The 14,809-nt window shown below is 40.3% G+C and overlaps 1 protein-coding gene across 1 annotated transcript; it reads right to left on the reverse strand.

The window, feature by feature from the left end:
• Positions 1-2,183: 2,183 nt before the first annotated feature.
• Positions 2,184-13,942, reverse strand: dpys (dihydropyrimidinase). The gene is made up of 9 exons (XM_008279182.1): positions 13,614-13,942; positions 11,412-11,570; positions 11,102-11,281; positions 9,673-9,862; positions 9,226-9,382; positions 8,853-8,994; positions 7,781-7,923; positions 3,752-3,959; positions 2,184-2,722 (listed from the first exon to the last, which is right to left on the reverse strand). The coding sequence occupies exons 1-9, from the start codon at positions 13,863-13,865 to the stop codon at positions 2,663-2,665; spliced, it is 1,491 nt and encodes a 496-aa protein (XP_008277404.1). The 5' UTR covers positions 13,866-13,942; the 3' UTR covers positions 2,184-2,662.
• Positions 13,943-14,809: the final 867 nt, after the last annotated feature.

Consider the following 14,809-nt stretch of genomic DNA (forward strand, 5'->3'; position numbering starts at 1 on the left):
CTGTGCCTCAGTAGTCATCTATAATCCATTACATCTATTGGTTCATTACTATGTAGAAGTCTACCACACCTCATTAAGGTTTTATCACATTACACAAATAACTGGTCAACCCACCAACTGACAACAATGGTAACCAAGGAGAATGCCTCGTGAAAGGAACACTTGCATATTAACAACAGGCAATCAATTACAGACCTTATTTTAGGAGGAATAATTCAATTCAGTTTAGCTTCAGTGAGCGCTCAGCAACTAACAATATGATTTTACTTACATCCTGTCAGTTACATAACAAGGCAGATGACAATATTCTTTGATGAATCCAACCCCAAACTGTGAGCACAGACATACATTTATAGCTATTGATTTCTGATGTTAGCTGTGAATAATGTTAATAATAGGCACTTTACGTTGCTGTGTTGCATAACAGAAAGATCGCAGCACAGCATCTGTCATACAGAGGCAAGCTTCTCCACGTTACCTCCCTGTGTAATGCAGAGAGTACAACAGCTATATTTGCTTACATAATCTAAGACAGATGTCCCACCATGTGCAGTGAAGAACTGTCCTCTCCCCACCTAAGCACTGTCACTGCTCATTAACACCACGCAGGTGTTACTGTCTTCGCCTAGAAAGCAGGAATAGGTCTCATGACTTGTAATAAAGACTCTGACATGTGAGACATACATGGATTAGTTAAAGGTCAGAAGTGATATGTATATGTCGAACCTTGGTGCTACTTTTTAATAAGGGGAAGTAAATGATGAAGTCTGGTGCTTTATTGGCAGTCATGAAAAGTCATGAAAAATTCTCTTGGCTGGTGTTGATCCCACTACATGATGGAATAATAGCAATATATATATAGAGAGAAAAAAGGTCAGTTATCAGTGATTTATTAACTTTTATAACTTCAGACTTGATTTCTTATTAACCATAAGTATTTATTAATGCACTGCAGATATTTATAACTTGCATGATTACCTCATTAAAATAATTATTGTCTAATTATATGTCAGATATAAATATACTGCTAATAGCACATTTGTTTGAATTTAAAATGCTCACTTTTAATTTCACTGCATCAGTTTTTTTTGTTTGATCAACTTGCTGTCTCATTTTCATTCCTTCAGATTTTTTCCTGTTATTTCATATTAGATTTTAATGACATTAGCAACGTAGCACACATGTGTCATATTTCATATCGAACCTAAAATGAATAGCTTGCATACATTTTTCTTGTTTGGAGGTGAAACCTGCCCAGCTTACACCAGGATGAAAGTATTTCTGACAGAAGTGGAATGTTATGTATCTGCATTGTTACTTGTTTTATAATGTGCTCTTAAATGTCAGCACTGTTTCTGCCATTCCATTGTTGTTATGCCCTTAGTTTCCAAGGGTGATAATGAGTGATGTGTGCATGATTTGCAACGCATGTAATGTACACGTAATCTATTCTTGAAGAGACAGTGATCTGTTCCAATACAGATGAACATTTTTTTTCTGCTAAAATAGTTTAATGTCAGCTAGAATGAGGGGAATTATTCAATATTCAATGTGAGTCAGTCCCTTAATTTTAAAAGTTGAGTAAGTGCCGAGTGAATATTCCACTGATGATTTCAACGCAGTGCGTAAGGCCCATTTCACCGTTTTCACATATATTCAGTTTGGACTGTACAATCCCATACACAGTCGTCCCCCCACCATCCGGCACGCTGTCAGAGACAAGAGGAAGGAAGTGGGCTAGCTCAAGGATGAGTAGGCCTTCTGTGACTCACACGCTGGCACTGACCCGTGTAGCAACCTGATAAGCTCACACTATGTCTCAACTGGCCCTGTGGCATAATACCACGGCAGCATGCCAGCCCAATAGGAAGCTGCCACATAATGCTCAGCGACAGCCGCGGACCTTTTTACCGTACGTGCAGTCCATACATGGGCATAGACGGAGCGCATATGTGAGATCCTGCTGAATATGCAAACACGCAGTCAGTTTGGGTCAGTGAAGTAAATCTAAATACTTTCATGCATGTCAGTGTATTTTAGGGAATATTTCATCAAAGGCGGAGGATGCTTTTGGGTGAGAAACAGCAGTCTTGTAACCAATGACGTTTAAGAAAATAGGGTAAAACAATAAAAAAATTCTCTTTATTGCATTGCTGTTATTTTATTGGGTAATTAACACAGTATGAAAAGATCATCTTTTCTAATCACAACACATTTTAAACCATGAAATCATGCATAAGGCCTATTTTCACTGCATACAGTGAGTTACTTGATTACATAATAAAGTTTAGAGTAGATTCAGCAGCAGAGTGGCTTCTACTGACCTGTGTACTGAGCAGAGCTGACCTGGAAACCTCACACAGCTGAGAAAATGCAACATGGTGTTCTCTTCCAGAAGAACATTGACCTATAGGTGTTGGTCAGGGTTGACCTACAGGCCAACACATGCACCCCCACCAGTACTGTACACGGTGACTTAAATAACTGAATCACCTGCAGAAATGTGGCGAAACTGTCCCATTTCAAATATATAGAGACCACTCAGAGAAGGTTTATCTGTGAAGAAAACAACATTCAGTTGTTTGCGGCTTTGGTAGTTTCTGGATTGTACTGGAGACACAGCTGGAGATTCAAAGTGCCTTTCATGCTCTCAGTCGGTTGTTCATAGAGAAATGACTTTGCCTTCATAGGGCTTTCTGATCACAGCTGTAGGTTTTCCCACCTGCAGGCCAAATACAAAGCAGAAAGAAAGGTTAAGTCACCTCTGTGCAGCTACAATGCCTCATCAAGACTTGGCTGCTTCAAATTCAACCTAAGTTTAAATTTTCTCTGGAAGCTGTTTTACAGAGAGGTGTTTTTTGCTGTGTCCTCTAAATGTAATTTTGGATGCTGATTGAATGATTATTCTAGAAAATCTTGGAGATGCACTGTGTCAAAGTAACACCCATATTCACTTTTACCTTGACACATACCTACCAACATCGTGGGAAATACTTTTATTTGTTTTCTTCCTGACACTTAGTTTAGAAAATTGACAGCACTCTCATGTCTCTACGGTAAATATAAAGCAGCCAGCCAGCAGTTAGTTTAGCTTAGCATAAAGATTGGAAAAAGGGTGAAACAGCTAGCCTAGCTCTGATTACAGGTCATTATAAAAACAGTCTCCTGGCCCCCGTGAAGCTAATCCAGTATTTATTATATCTACCTTATTGGTGTAAAAATCGTGATGACCAATTGTGGTATTGCAGAGGGTCATGAGCTGAACTATGAAATAGATGTTTTGGCCTTTGCAAGCCTCCTTAAAAATATCATAACTGTTTTTAGCAGTTTGATAAAATAACAAAGATAGAACATTTGGCAGCAATATTCTGGAAATGTTTTGGGGATGTTGCTGTTGAGAAAGTTCTTCTATAAAACATTATTACAATGTTACATAATAACAAAGGAAAGACATTCTCAGGGCAACATTTTTAGAGTATCTTTGAGAGTTTCATCCTGCCTTTAAAAAAAGACATTTTGAGAACTATAAGAAATCTTCCTGTTCAAAACATTACTAGAACTTTTGCAGATCTTTCATAGGATATATATATATATATAATTTTTTTTTTAAAATAAAAAAATTCATGGGCCTAGTAGCAAACAGACACTGACGGTTTAGGGCACATGGTGTAAAGAAGCCTGTGTTGAGTAGTGACATATTACTAAATGTGGCTTTATTTTGCATCGCTGGAACTTGTGGGACTTTACTGACCTGCTCCCGTTGCTTTACTCTTTTGTAAACAAAGTCCGAGAAGGGTTTTCTGTGAATGAATGTGCCGTGGCCTGGAGACACATGTAGCTGCCCATCCTCATAGACCACTTTGCCTCTGGAGATGGTGATGACAGGGACACCGTGGCACTCCATGCCCTCAAAGATGTTGTAGTCCACAGCCTGGTGGTGGGTCTTGGCTGATATTTTCCTACCAAGTCACAAAGATACAACTAGAGGTTTGAAAACACCTATAGACAGCTACTTTATTACTAAACTTAGTGGTCACACGCAGGAATTGTGAGAAATGAGGTAATATTGAAAGAAAATGTAAAACCATTGTTGAATCTTAATGCGCTCCATTCAAATCTGTAACTGATTGAATCAGGCCAAGACGTACTCATACTCAGCATCGAGTTGCTGCAGCTCTTTCACCGCACAGCAATGAGCCATATGATGTATTATTTACAACTTTTGCTCATGTGATGCTCTCTTTTCTAAAAGGCTTACTAAGCAAATAATCCAAGCTTCTTTCAGTCAATAAAAAGGCACCTCAACATTTTCAACGCTGTGTATGACATTATTGTGGCATCTATCCAATGCTGCATGAGCACTGCCACAGAATATTGCAGCATAGCCAGTATCCTGATATAACAAAACTGACTGTGCACGCTGGAGTTGGATGATGAATATGAATGAGTTTTGATGAAGGAACTCAACAGAGGCTGCACTTTCAAGTTTTCACCAAAATAAATTTAGCATATTTGCGATGGAGTTCAGTGACAGAAATAATTAAAATAATTTAAATCATTTATCTGAAAACACTCTTGGTAAATCTATCTATGGCAGGAATGATTTTATTCAAGATTTATACCATACGACTTGTACATTTCCATCAAAGCACCACACTGTAGACTGGATATTCATCACAGCAACAGCACTTTTTTTCCCCTGTAGGACTGCACATAGCTTTAAACAATCTCTTCCCATTTTCATGCAGCCAGCATTGGAATGTAACTATACTAGCCTAAACAAAGCACATAATTTAAGATATTTTTTATCCTACATTTAGTCTGTATTTATAGGTACGCGTTACCTTGCATATCGAGATTCTACATTTAAAATGCATTATCAGCTTCAAAACTATAATACAAAAACTTGCATCACTACTGCTTACAAAAGTATTAAAACATTGATGCACTTGTCATATGAAAACAATATTATATAGTATAATAATATACCAACCACAAAGCCATTTACATGCATATAACAGCATGTATAGCTAATTTTGGCGTTTTGTATTTTTCTCAGATTTGTGCTGCTACTTTTGGGCTGCAAGGTTTGCCTCGCAGCAAGAGGGTCGCCAGTTCGCGTCCCGGTGAGGACACACAGGATCTTTCTGCGTGGAGTTTGCATGTTCTCCCCGTGCAGCGTGGGTTCTCTCCAGGTTCTCCAGCTTCCTCCCACAGTCCCAAAACATAATTTGGTGATTCTAAATTGTCCGTAGGTGTGAATGTGAGTGTGCTTGGTTGTCTGTCTCTAAGTGTAGCTCTGTGATAGACTGGTGACAATTTTAACATCAAAATTATTATAGATTTATTTATTTATTTGCTGGAATACCAGATATGTGGGTTTGGCCAGGGAAAATAACAAAAATATATATCTTGACCTGTAGAACAATAATCTTTTGCGATCTCTAATTTTGTGTGTAGTATTGGTGTCTATGGGAGCCAGGGCTGTTTGGACCCAGCCCCTGATGGCAGTCGTGGTATTGCAGGTTATTGACACTGTCCATCATGCTTATGCATTCTGTACTTTTAAGTTATTAGCAAAAGCTGCAAATGGCAGTGAAGTCCACTGTTCGCTTGCATTGTAGCTCATTACAGTGTATTGCAACATTAGTCCTCCTACTCCTGAAAGTAACAGGCTGCTAAATGTTGCCCTGTGTTGACTAGCTACATTAGCAGCTAGCTTGCCTTTCTGCAGTTTGGTGTTGAGCAGGCTAGATTGGGTTGTTTGATTGAAAAGAGCTTTATGCACTGACAAAAATGGGGTTTAAAGGCACCAAAGTGCAAAAAACCAACTACAAGTGTGAGCTGCAATACATGTATGTGGTGGAGCTGCACCTGATTGCTCATAATTCTCTGGGGATTTATCACTACCAGCAATGCCTTTCATATACAAACAGTTACACAATCCATTGTTAATATGAAATGATAGATTATATACAGCCAGTTTATGTAAAGACTCAGTATGCTTCCACCACATGGATAGTAGCAGTTGTAAGCTAATACATATTCTCCTTGGGGCGTTCGACGGGCTTTCTGGGAACTGCACAAAATCTGTTCATAATAAAATGATGAAATGCTCTGCACAGTACAGCCTGATGATGCCTAACAAATAAATCCTATCTGAGTAAAAGACAAAATCAGCAGGGAACAGTAAAATAAGTCAAACTCAGCCACTTCCTTGAAATGCACTGAATTACTCCCCCCCTCTCCCCCCGGACCCGTCTTTTCTCCATTTACACAGACTCACGTATGTTTCCTGTTGATTTGTGCTGCCAGACACCATGCCTACTGTGCACTGACAAAAACAAGATGTGTCCTCATTATTCAAGTAGCCCAATTATGAAAAAACAAGGCAACCGAGTGAGCTTCCACGGCGTTTGCGGTTATGCAACTGTTTGTGGCCCCTGGTCCCGGATGTTATGAAGCGACACTTGCGCTTCAGGCAATTAATTACGCAGTTTCACAGATGAATTCACGGCTGCAGCAATCAAACATGAGGCGCTCTCATGCTTGAAAGGCATTATGACATCTATGGACATGCACACATAGAAAAGACAGAACATGGACAGTTAAATGAACAGGTGATGTCCGGGGACGTCAGGCCTGAGAGGATCAAAATACTGTAAACTACTCCATGGCAATAATTGTGAAGCTCTCCGGCCTGCACACAAGCTTTTTTTTTTGGTTGTGTTACCAGTGAATTCATTTACAGGAAATTACACCGGTGTGTAATGTGTTCTTCTCCAATTCACATCAGCAGTTAGTGACCTCCCTGAGGGGCTCAGCCCAGATCCTCCAGCAAACAGAGCATTGCTGTGCCGTTCTGGGTTATATAAGCCCCAGTGTGCTACAGTACAGACGCTAGTGGAATGAAAACTGTCCTCTGTGTCTGTGTGCATTCTCCACAGAATAGCATCTGCTCCATATCTGCGACTTGGTTAGGATTATAAAAGAAGGAAAAGAGACAATGACATGATCAGTTTTTATATGCAGTCTTATGATATTTTGAGCCGGTTACTGAAAATAGCCTTAATACTGCGTGTTCAGTGCTATGACGATTGGTTTAGCTCCCACGTGAAATATTCGTCATATTTAAGATCCTCACCGCGACCCGTCAGCATTGTCTCACTGATGCTGTGCGCATCTTGCTTATGTAAGTGTGTTAAAATCCTTTCCAAAAAAATAACCAAACATAAAAGAGAATTAATCATTTCAACTGTTTTTTTTGTTTGTTTTTTTTTGTCACTGAGTGAAATTTGATTCATATGTAAATTGTGTTATGCTTTAATTTGGAGATAAGTGGTGACATACCCTGACTTTTGGATGGAGCACAGACGTAATCAGCTTATGTGGTGGGTTAGTGTGCGGTGTGTTGAGGTAGCACAAGATGAAAGATCATCTCTCTTTTTAGTTGCCTGTATCTACATCATACATGCTTTACTAAACTTTAAAGCCGTCTCTTATTTAACCGAGTGCTTGACACCCTGAAGACATGCTTTCATCTTTGCCCAGTGTTTCAGCAGCACCATCTGCAGTTGAAGCTGCTGATAAAAAAGGTGGAAATGTCTGAGCTAAATGTTTTTTTAAAATACACATCACTGTTTGATGTGTATTTCAGGATTTACATTGGAATCGCACCCATTCAAAACTGTATACATGCGCTATCTGAAGGGTTTCTTTTGCTGCTCAGTTCCAAAAGCTTTCTCCTGTACTGCTGAATGGCTGGAGTCGGGGTCCTCACCTTGTCATCTTGGGGTCCCATATAACCACATCAGCATCCGAGTTCTTGGCGATACGGCCTTTCTGCGGGTAGAAGTTGAAGATTTTTGCTGCGTTGCTGCTGGTGACAGCCACAAATCGATTCTCGTCCATTTTGCCGCTGTGCTGAGGGGAGGAAAACGCACAAAGCACTCCCAGTTTGAGTAAGGGGGCCACAGTGGATGACAACACTATACAGAATTAGCAGACAAAAGGTCAGTGCTTAACTGTGCAGCAAGCAACTCATTTCTGCCAAAATATCATCTAATGTGTGATTTGTAAGCACTGTTGCACGTAGTAAATCTTTCCAGTGGCCTTGGGGCGGCCGGGCTGATACACTCTCCCCACAACAACGAGAAGAATATGCAGTGTCTGCACTCTGCAGCAATCTGCAGCACCGAGAGTTTATTGCCTTTTCTGTTTGTATTGTACAAAAACTGAAACTTGCATTTCACCTAAATAAATATGAGAAATGTAGAATTAATACCAGTCAATACATTTTCAAAAAGTATACATAATTAGCCTGACATGAAACATCAGGATATGAATTCATGCACGCACATGGGGAGTGGAAAGCATGCAATGGCTGCGTGCTGCATGCTGTGTGTGTGTGTGTGTGTGTGTGTGTGTGTGTGTGTGTGTGCATTCGAGGCCCCAAGTCATGGCAAATATTCATAACTCGATATTAGCAAAGTGGCCTGGAAGAGCCTAATCATTTTAAAAGATATTGTTCCCCCTCCCCCCTGAAATAATTTGGCCTCAATCCACAATGAGTAATTAGCCATGACTGTGCATCACACTAAGAAGTATTAAACTAAGATGCAAATTCATGCAAATTGAGACTTTTAAAGCACAAATGAAGTTGTAATTTTTCTGTCATTTGCCCTTTTCGATCTATATTATCTTTATATTCGGCCCACTGCAAACTGTGTAATTAGACGGATAATGACAAGAAGCAGCTAAATAGCAGTTAACAGCAGCTATAGCAGATCATACATTTAAATCTCCCTGTGGATCATTGTCAGATAAAGTACAGGTATATCATGAAGACATACCACTCCTTTCTCCCAGATGACAGACATCCTGTCCTCCACGCCATTCACACCGTTGGGGATCTTGGTGAAGTTGTCTTTGCCCAGAGCTTTCTGGCACAAAGAGAAGGTGCAGTTGTCTGTCCCCGTCACACTCAGATCATCACTAGATCGATTTCCAGAATAGAAAAAAAAAATGCATGAATGAACAAAAGAAGTGATGTCAAAAGAAACAACCAGTTCAGTAAATTCACACCCTGTATCTTTTCCTCCATCTTCTTCTAGTTCCAAAAACTACAAGCTCCAGAATACAAATGCCAAATTTCCAAACAACATTAAATATATATTTCACAAACGTGTTGATTACACATTTTTAGTGGCTTTCAGTTCCACCTACTTGGCCAGTAGGTCCATGAGGTACCCAGGGGTGGAGGGGTCAGGCCTGAGGGGAGGACCCATGACGAAGGCAGCAGCATGAGCCCAGTCTTTGTGCCAGTAGTGGGTACCATCAGTGCCCAGTCCAGCTGCAATTGGCTCCCCAAACACCACACGGCCTGTTGAGAACACTTACATTTGTAGGTGTCACATGATAACGCCAGAGAAAACTAGATCTGCCGAGAAAGGTCGCAGAATGTGATTGAAAACTGCAGCCTTAGCTTAGTTTCTCAGTGGCTCTTCCACCAAGATAAGAAGACAAATCATGTGGAAACACTGAATAATTGAACATCTGAGGCATGGAAAATATAAGCACTGTTATTGGTTCCTGTGCTTCAGGGGGCCACGCAGGGCCATCATCTGTCAACCCGCCCTCTTTAAACAGCAGGTGGCAGCAGTACACACTCACCATCCCTGCGTGCATTGGACACCACCTTGGCGGCAGATTTACTCATGACATGGACCACATAGAGCGGGCAGTTGACAGCGTGGGCGATTGTGATGGCTCGTTGGGTGGCCTCGGCCTCCACCTCCTCCGGTCGACACAGTTCATGGCCCTCGGGCCCCGTGATGCCCATGGACAGCATCTTCTTAGCCCCCTGTCGAGTGCCAGCGGGGATGCAGACAACGAGGCAGGACAAAGGTTAGAGGAGACGGAAGGTTAACACAGCACAGTGTCTGTCCAAGTCAGAGAGGGAGAGTGGCTAGGTGCTGACTATATTTGCAATAAATGTAGTTGCAATAAACACACAAATACTTTTACTCTTTAAGACTGAAATGGGGAAAAAAATGCAGATGTGATTGGGATCATGGGCCAAATCAGTGGCTTAGTTTCATGCTGGGTAGACGTTGAACACACCAACAGCTGCAGTATTCACGCTCTTACCACCCCAGTAGAGCCATGAGGTGCTTTTCAAGCATTTGCTGCCCCTTAGTGGTGTTGTTTTGTTATGACATTTGAAAAAAGATGGACTGGAACATTCAAATTATGACAAATAACAGGCACTTTGTCTTTGTGTGATAGCATCAATAAATGCATTTTTAGTTTCCTATTTGTACCAGTAACACACCATGAACAACACTGTCATGCTTAAACTGGAAGACTTAAACTGGTTTAATGCATGTTAATGATGACATCTGTGTTTTTCCTGATATATATGGTGAAGGTGTTCAGGATAAACTATGGATGAGGTCAAAGCTGCTTCTCAATATTCATTGTTGTTGCTACAACACATATGAACCTTTGACCCGTTTTAGTTGCCCAACATGCCTGTTCATTCACAATTCACGATTTTTTCATTCATCTCATCTTTAATTGAAAGTGCAAATTCTGTTTTGAATTTTGCTGTATAATACTGAATTTTTCATGACTCCTACTGTGTTCTTCTTTGAACAGAAAGGGGACTTTAGCCATCATTGGGGTGAAACATTAACTAGTAATTATTTCTGGACTCTGGTGTGTTTACTCAAAGACCCTACCACCTTGATCTAACCTAACCAGACTTGATGGAGAGGAAAACAGCATGTAAGCTTTTTTTGTTTAGATTTGAGCATCATGGGAGAATTTAGTCTGTGACCACACTAAAACTGTTTTTACTAGTTAAATTCCAACTAAATTGCTTGAGCTTGGAATGGAATGCTGCTGTGGGTGACTGTGGCATGTGTTGCTGGAGCTGTTTCTCCTTAATGCACATTAAGGCATACTTCAGCTGGAAGTGTGTTGTTTTTTTGCAAAAGTGGGGGAAAATGTTTCAACATTCAACAGCAACTCCTTCACTGTGTGGGTACCTTCATTCTCTTAAGTTAATAAACAGGTAATTACATTTGACAGTACTGACCTCTGCAATCAAATCTCCATTCTCAGCGTGCACCTGGGCTAAAGCTCCTATCGCACTACAATGGGAGAAGGCTGCGTATAGCTCATCATCCTGCAGCATGAACACATCTTTATAGGCCATAAACATCTTGAAAGAATTTACTCCTTTCTCTTTGGTCAGAGTCTCCATCTCCTTCTTGACCTGCAGAACAAATCAGAGAAGTAAATGGAGCTCTGAGTGGAGGGAAAGCATTTGTGGTTAAGATTTATTCAGAACTTGTAAACCTGCTTGTCAATTATTTTACTCTGCTAAAAATGCACTAATCATTCACCTTGTCACTCCACCACGTGACAGCGACATGCAGTGAGTAGTCGCAGCAAACTTTGCTATCAGCTGTCTTGCGCCAGCGCTCGTAGGCCTCCAGGAGAGACTTTCCTTTTTGGGGGATGACAAAGTCCAGGATCATTGTGGTCCCTCCTGCTAGAGCAGCCTGGTGAAATGCACAAATGGTCATAGAGGTATAAGTTAAAAATTGCAAACTATAGAGTAGTAAAAATGAATGAAGTAATAAGATCCAAAATAGATCAAGCAACTGAGTGTTAAGATAAGCAAGTGTTGCATGCTTATACAGGATGGATCTATGAATAGGGGGCAGGATGTCAACGGTCAGATGATAGGCATGGATCAAAGGCACGTGAGAAGACAGTGGAGATGTTAAAAACAATTGTGCATGGTGTTTCATATACGGCAATAAGCTGTGGTCTTTTATGCAATTTTTTCCATCAAACACTATCTGACAGCGGTGTTTTGTGAGCCTGTATCAGTGAGTACAGATTAGTTAAGCAACTGTGGACATTGTCTCCCAAACTGGCCTCTAATCAGATCAATACCTGTAGATGAGTAAGATGTAGGAACAAAATGCTTTTGCAAACTTTCCTGTACAGGTTACATTATTTATGAATATTATGGTGAACAAAATGGCAGAAACAGCATTGATTCAGTATGATGACTATTATTTAGACTGTAACATCAGTTGCATAGTTCTCGATGCTACCTCAGGTGAAGCTGCATTTATGCACCTTGTTCAAAAAACTCTATTTCTATCCACATTTTCTAGATACAGTGAATTGTCCTTTATTAAAACAGTATGTTAAGTCAGACAAGTTTGAAACACATCTCTAGTGACAACCTTCAAAATAAAGCATCAATGTGCACATGTTAGTTACAGTAAAGACAATTCGAAATGGAAGATGCTTTTATAGAATCTATTATTTGAAGCCCCTCAGTAAAGATGTAACTGAAATACCAAAAACCACAAACTAATCCTGCACCTACTGCATCAGTAAATGTCATTCTGGTGGGATTTTTTTTTTCCTTTTTGTTTTTTTAAACAATGACAGAAAATTAGATTCTCTGCAAATCCGTAGATATCCAAGTTCACTGGACAGTGTCTGTAAGTGTGGAAAGCTGATAATTCTGGCAAGCAAAGGTGGAAAGTAACTGAGTACTGTTCCATAAAATTCTAAGCAATTTCACCTAAACTCTGCCTTAGTTAAAAGGCAAATACTGCAATTTGTATGTATTTAAAACATTTTTAAAATACATTTATTCAATAGCATTAATACTTGAGATAAATGACAATAAGCATAATCAACAAATAAACTACAATGTAATACCATAGGTTGAGATAAGACTTCATTGATACTTTGGAGGAAACCCACAAGCTACCCTGGAGTAGATAAAACAACACCAAAATAAATAAAAACTAAACTTTGCTCCACGTGATCATTAATGCATTGACAGTTATCAAACAATATAATACAAATGTCCCAATCTGCATGTTTAGTGATTTTACTTTTTGGTACTTATTGACACCAAAATTCTGATTGAATGCCTTTTTATGTGCAACATGTCAGATAGAAGGTGTATAGTTCTGCCAGTAATGGTAGCAGGTATTCTCAAAGTCACAACCCAGCATTTGGAACATGGAAAGTAGAACAAATTGTGTTTATTTTTGGCATCTACTGTATAGTTGATTGTTTCAGTCCCTTAGGATGGTGGCAAATCCACAAAAAGTTCACCCTCAGAGATACGATTACTTTGGAGACACCACGTGCTGTACCTATAGAGTCTATCTTTAAGTTTTGCAGGGGGAAAAAAAACATATTTTTCGAGTAATTTAAGTAAATGTTTGGAGTTTAGAGAAACAAGAGCCAATGTTGTCCACCTCTGATGATGGAAACGCGGATACGATTTACAGATTTGGCTCAAATCTTGCAAATCTAATTCAAATGTAAGTATGCCAATCGTTGTTACTGTTGCTATTACTACAGATGTATTACAGGCGTTTTTACAATCCAAAACAACTCAATAAAAATCCTGTAGAGTAAAGCAGCAAAACAAAGTGAAAACAATTAAAGTTGGGACTCTGCATCCGCCCCTTAATGTGAAGGAGAGGCTGTCCAAGCGTCTGGGTCTGTCTGTGTCCACCTTGACGGGTCAGTTCCTACTAGAAGCAGTGTTAATGTGGTACCTTGGTGCCGATATGGAAGTCATCCACAGCCGTGGTGCCCATGAACGACAGCTCCATGTGCGTGTGCGTGTCGATGCCGCCCGGGATCACCAGCTTATCGGTGGCATCGATGACTCGCACCCCCGCCGGGATCTGAAGATTCCGTCCAACTTCGACTATCTTCCCATTTTCAATGTACACGTCGCTGATCTCGGAGCAGTCCTCGTTCACAACTTTGCCTCCTTTAATCAGGATCCCGCTGGGCTGTGCCATTCCTGCTGCGCGCAAAGTCAGAGTGTTTAGATTGGAGCAGAGAGACGGAGTTTGTGCAAACTTAACTGCGCTCTGACCCTGTTTGTCTGTGTGCAGGAGCATTCAGGGGCTTTGCACAAGAACGCACGTCAGCTCCAAAGTTCATCCCAGATGTGGACGACTGCAGAAGTGCAGTGAGAGAAGAGTTCGTCCTGCTCGTCCCCCCTCGTTAATGAAAACCGCCCTCTGAATCCTGATTTACAGCACACTGGCTGCTGCAGCACATGAAGAGTTCATTTGAAAACAGATAAAAGACATTTTTCTTATTAATTAACCAACCCCAATTTGATTGATGTTCCTTTGACTGCACAAAAACAAAACAGAGACAAAAACAATTAGAAAGAAAGAAAGAAAGAAAGAAAGAAAGAGCTATACTTGTCCAAAAAAAATAAAAAATCCACCCAATATGAGTTAAAAGTCCAAACCAGTCTAACTAAAAAAAAAAAAAAAAAGATGAATACAAAATAAAAAAACAAAAATCTGAACCAAAATAACAGTTTTTGCAAATGAACTTTCTCGTATCATATCATCTGCACTGGTTTTAAATGTGCACTTCATCCAGCCTATTGCATCTGACTTTAACTCCAGGCATTTGAAGTTTTTATTTTTGTCTCACACAAGCCAGTGTTAAAAAATATCCCCCTGCACTAGTCCATGTTGGCTGTATAATGGAAGTCACGGCTGGACTGACTCGCTAGGAGGCAAAAAATGGAGCTGATGTCCTCTGCTGACCCCTCCCGTCCATCCACGCTGTCAGAGCTGGGCTACCAGCCGAGCAAACAGGCAAGGTTCAGTCAAATGGCTTCCGTTTTTTTTTTCCCTGCATGACAAGTAATTAACACACAGAAAACCTCAGCCAAGGTCATGTTTTTCCATCATAGAAGAACTGTTAAGGCTGTATCTAA

The sequence above is a fragment of the Stegastes partitus genome, unplaced genomic scaffold (assembly GCF_000690725.1).
Source record: "Stegastes partitus isolate 25-593 unplaced genomic scaffold, Stegastes_partitus-1.0.2 Scaffold146, whole genome shotgun sequence".
NCBI classification, from domain to species: Eukaryota; Metazoa; Chordata; class Actinopteri; family Pomacentridae; genus Stegastes; species Stegastes partitus.

Bases quoted from the DNA above. Each gene is read 5' to 3' on its own strand.
- dpys (XM_008279182.1), bottom strand. From the start codon at position 13,865: ATGGCACAGCCCAGCGGGATCCTGATTAAAGGAGGCAAAGTTGTGAAC. The intron at 9,863-11,101 runs GTCAGTACTGTC...GGCACTCGACAG, and splicing joins ATGGAGATTTGATTGCAGAG to GGGGCTAAGAAGATGCTGTC. The intron at 3,960-7,780 runs GTGAGGACCCCG...GTGACTTGGTAG, and splicing joins TGGGACCCCAAGATGACAAG to GAAAATATCAGCCAAGACCC.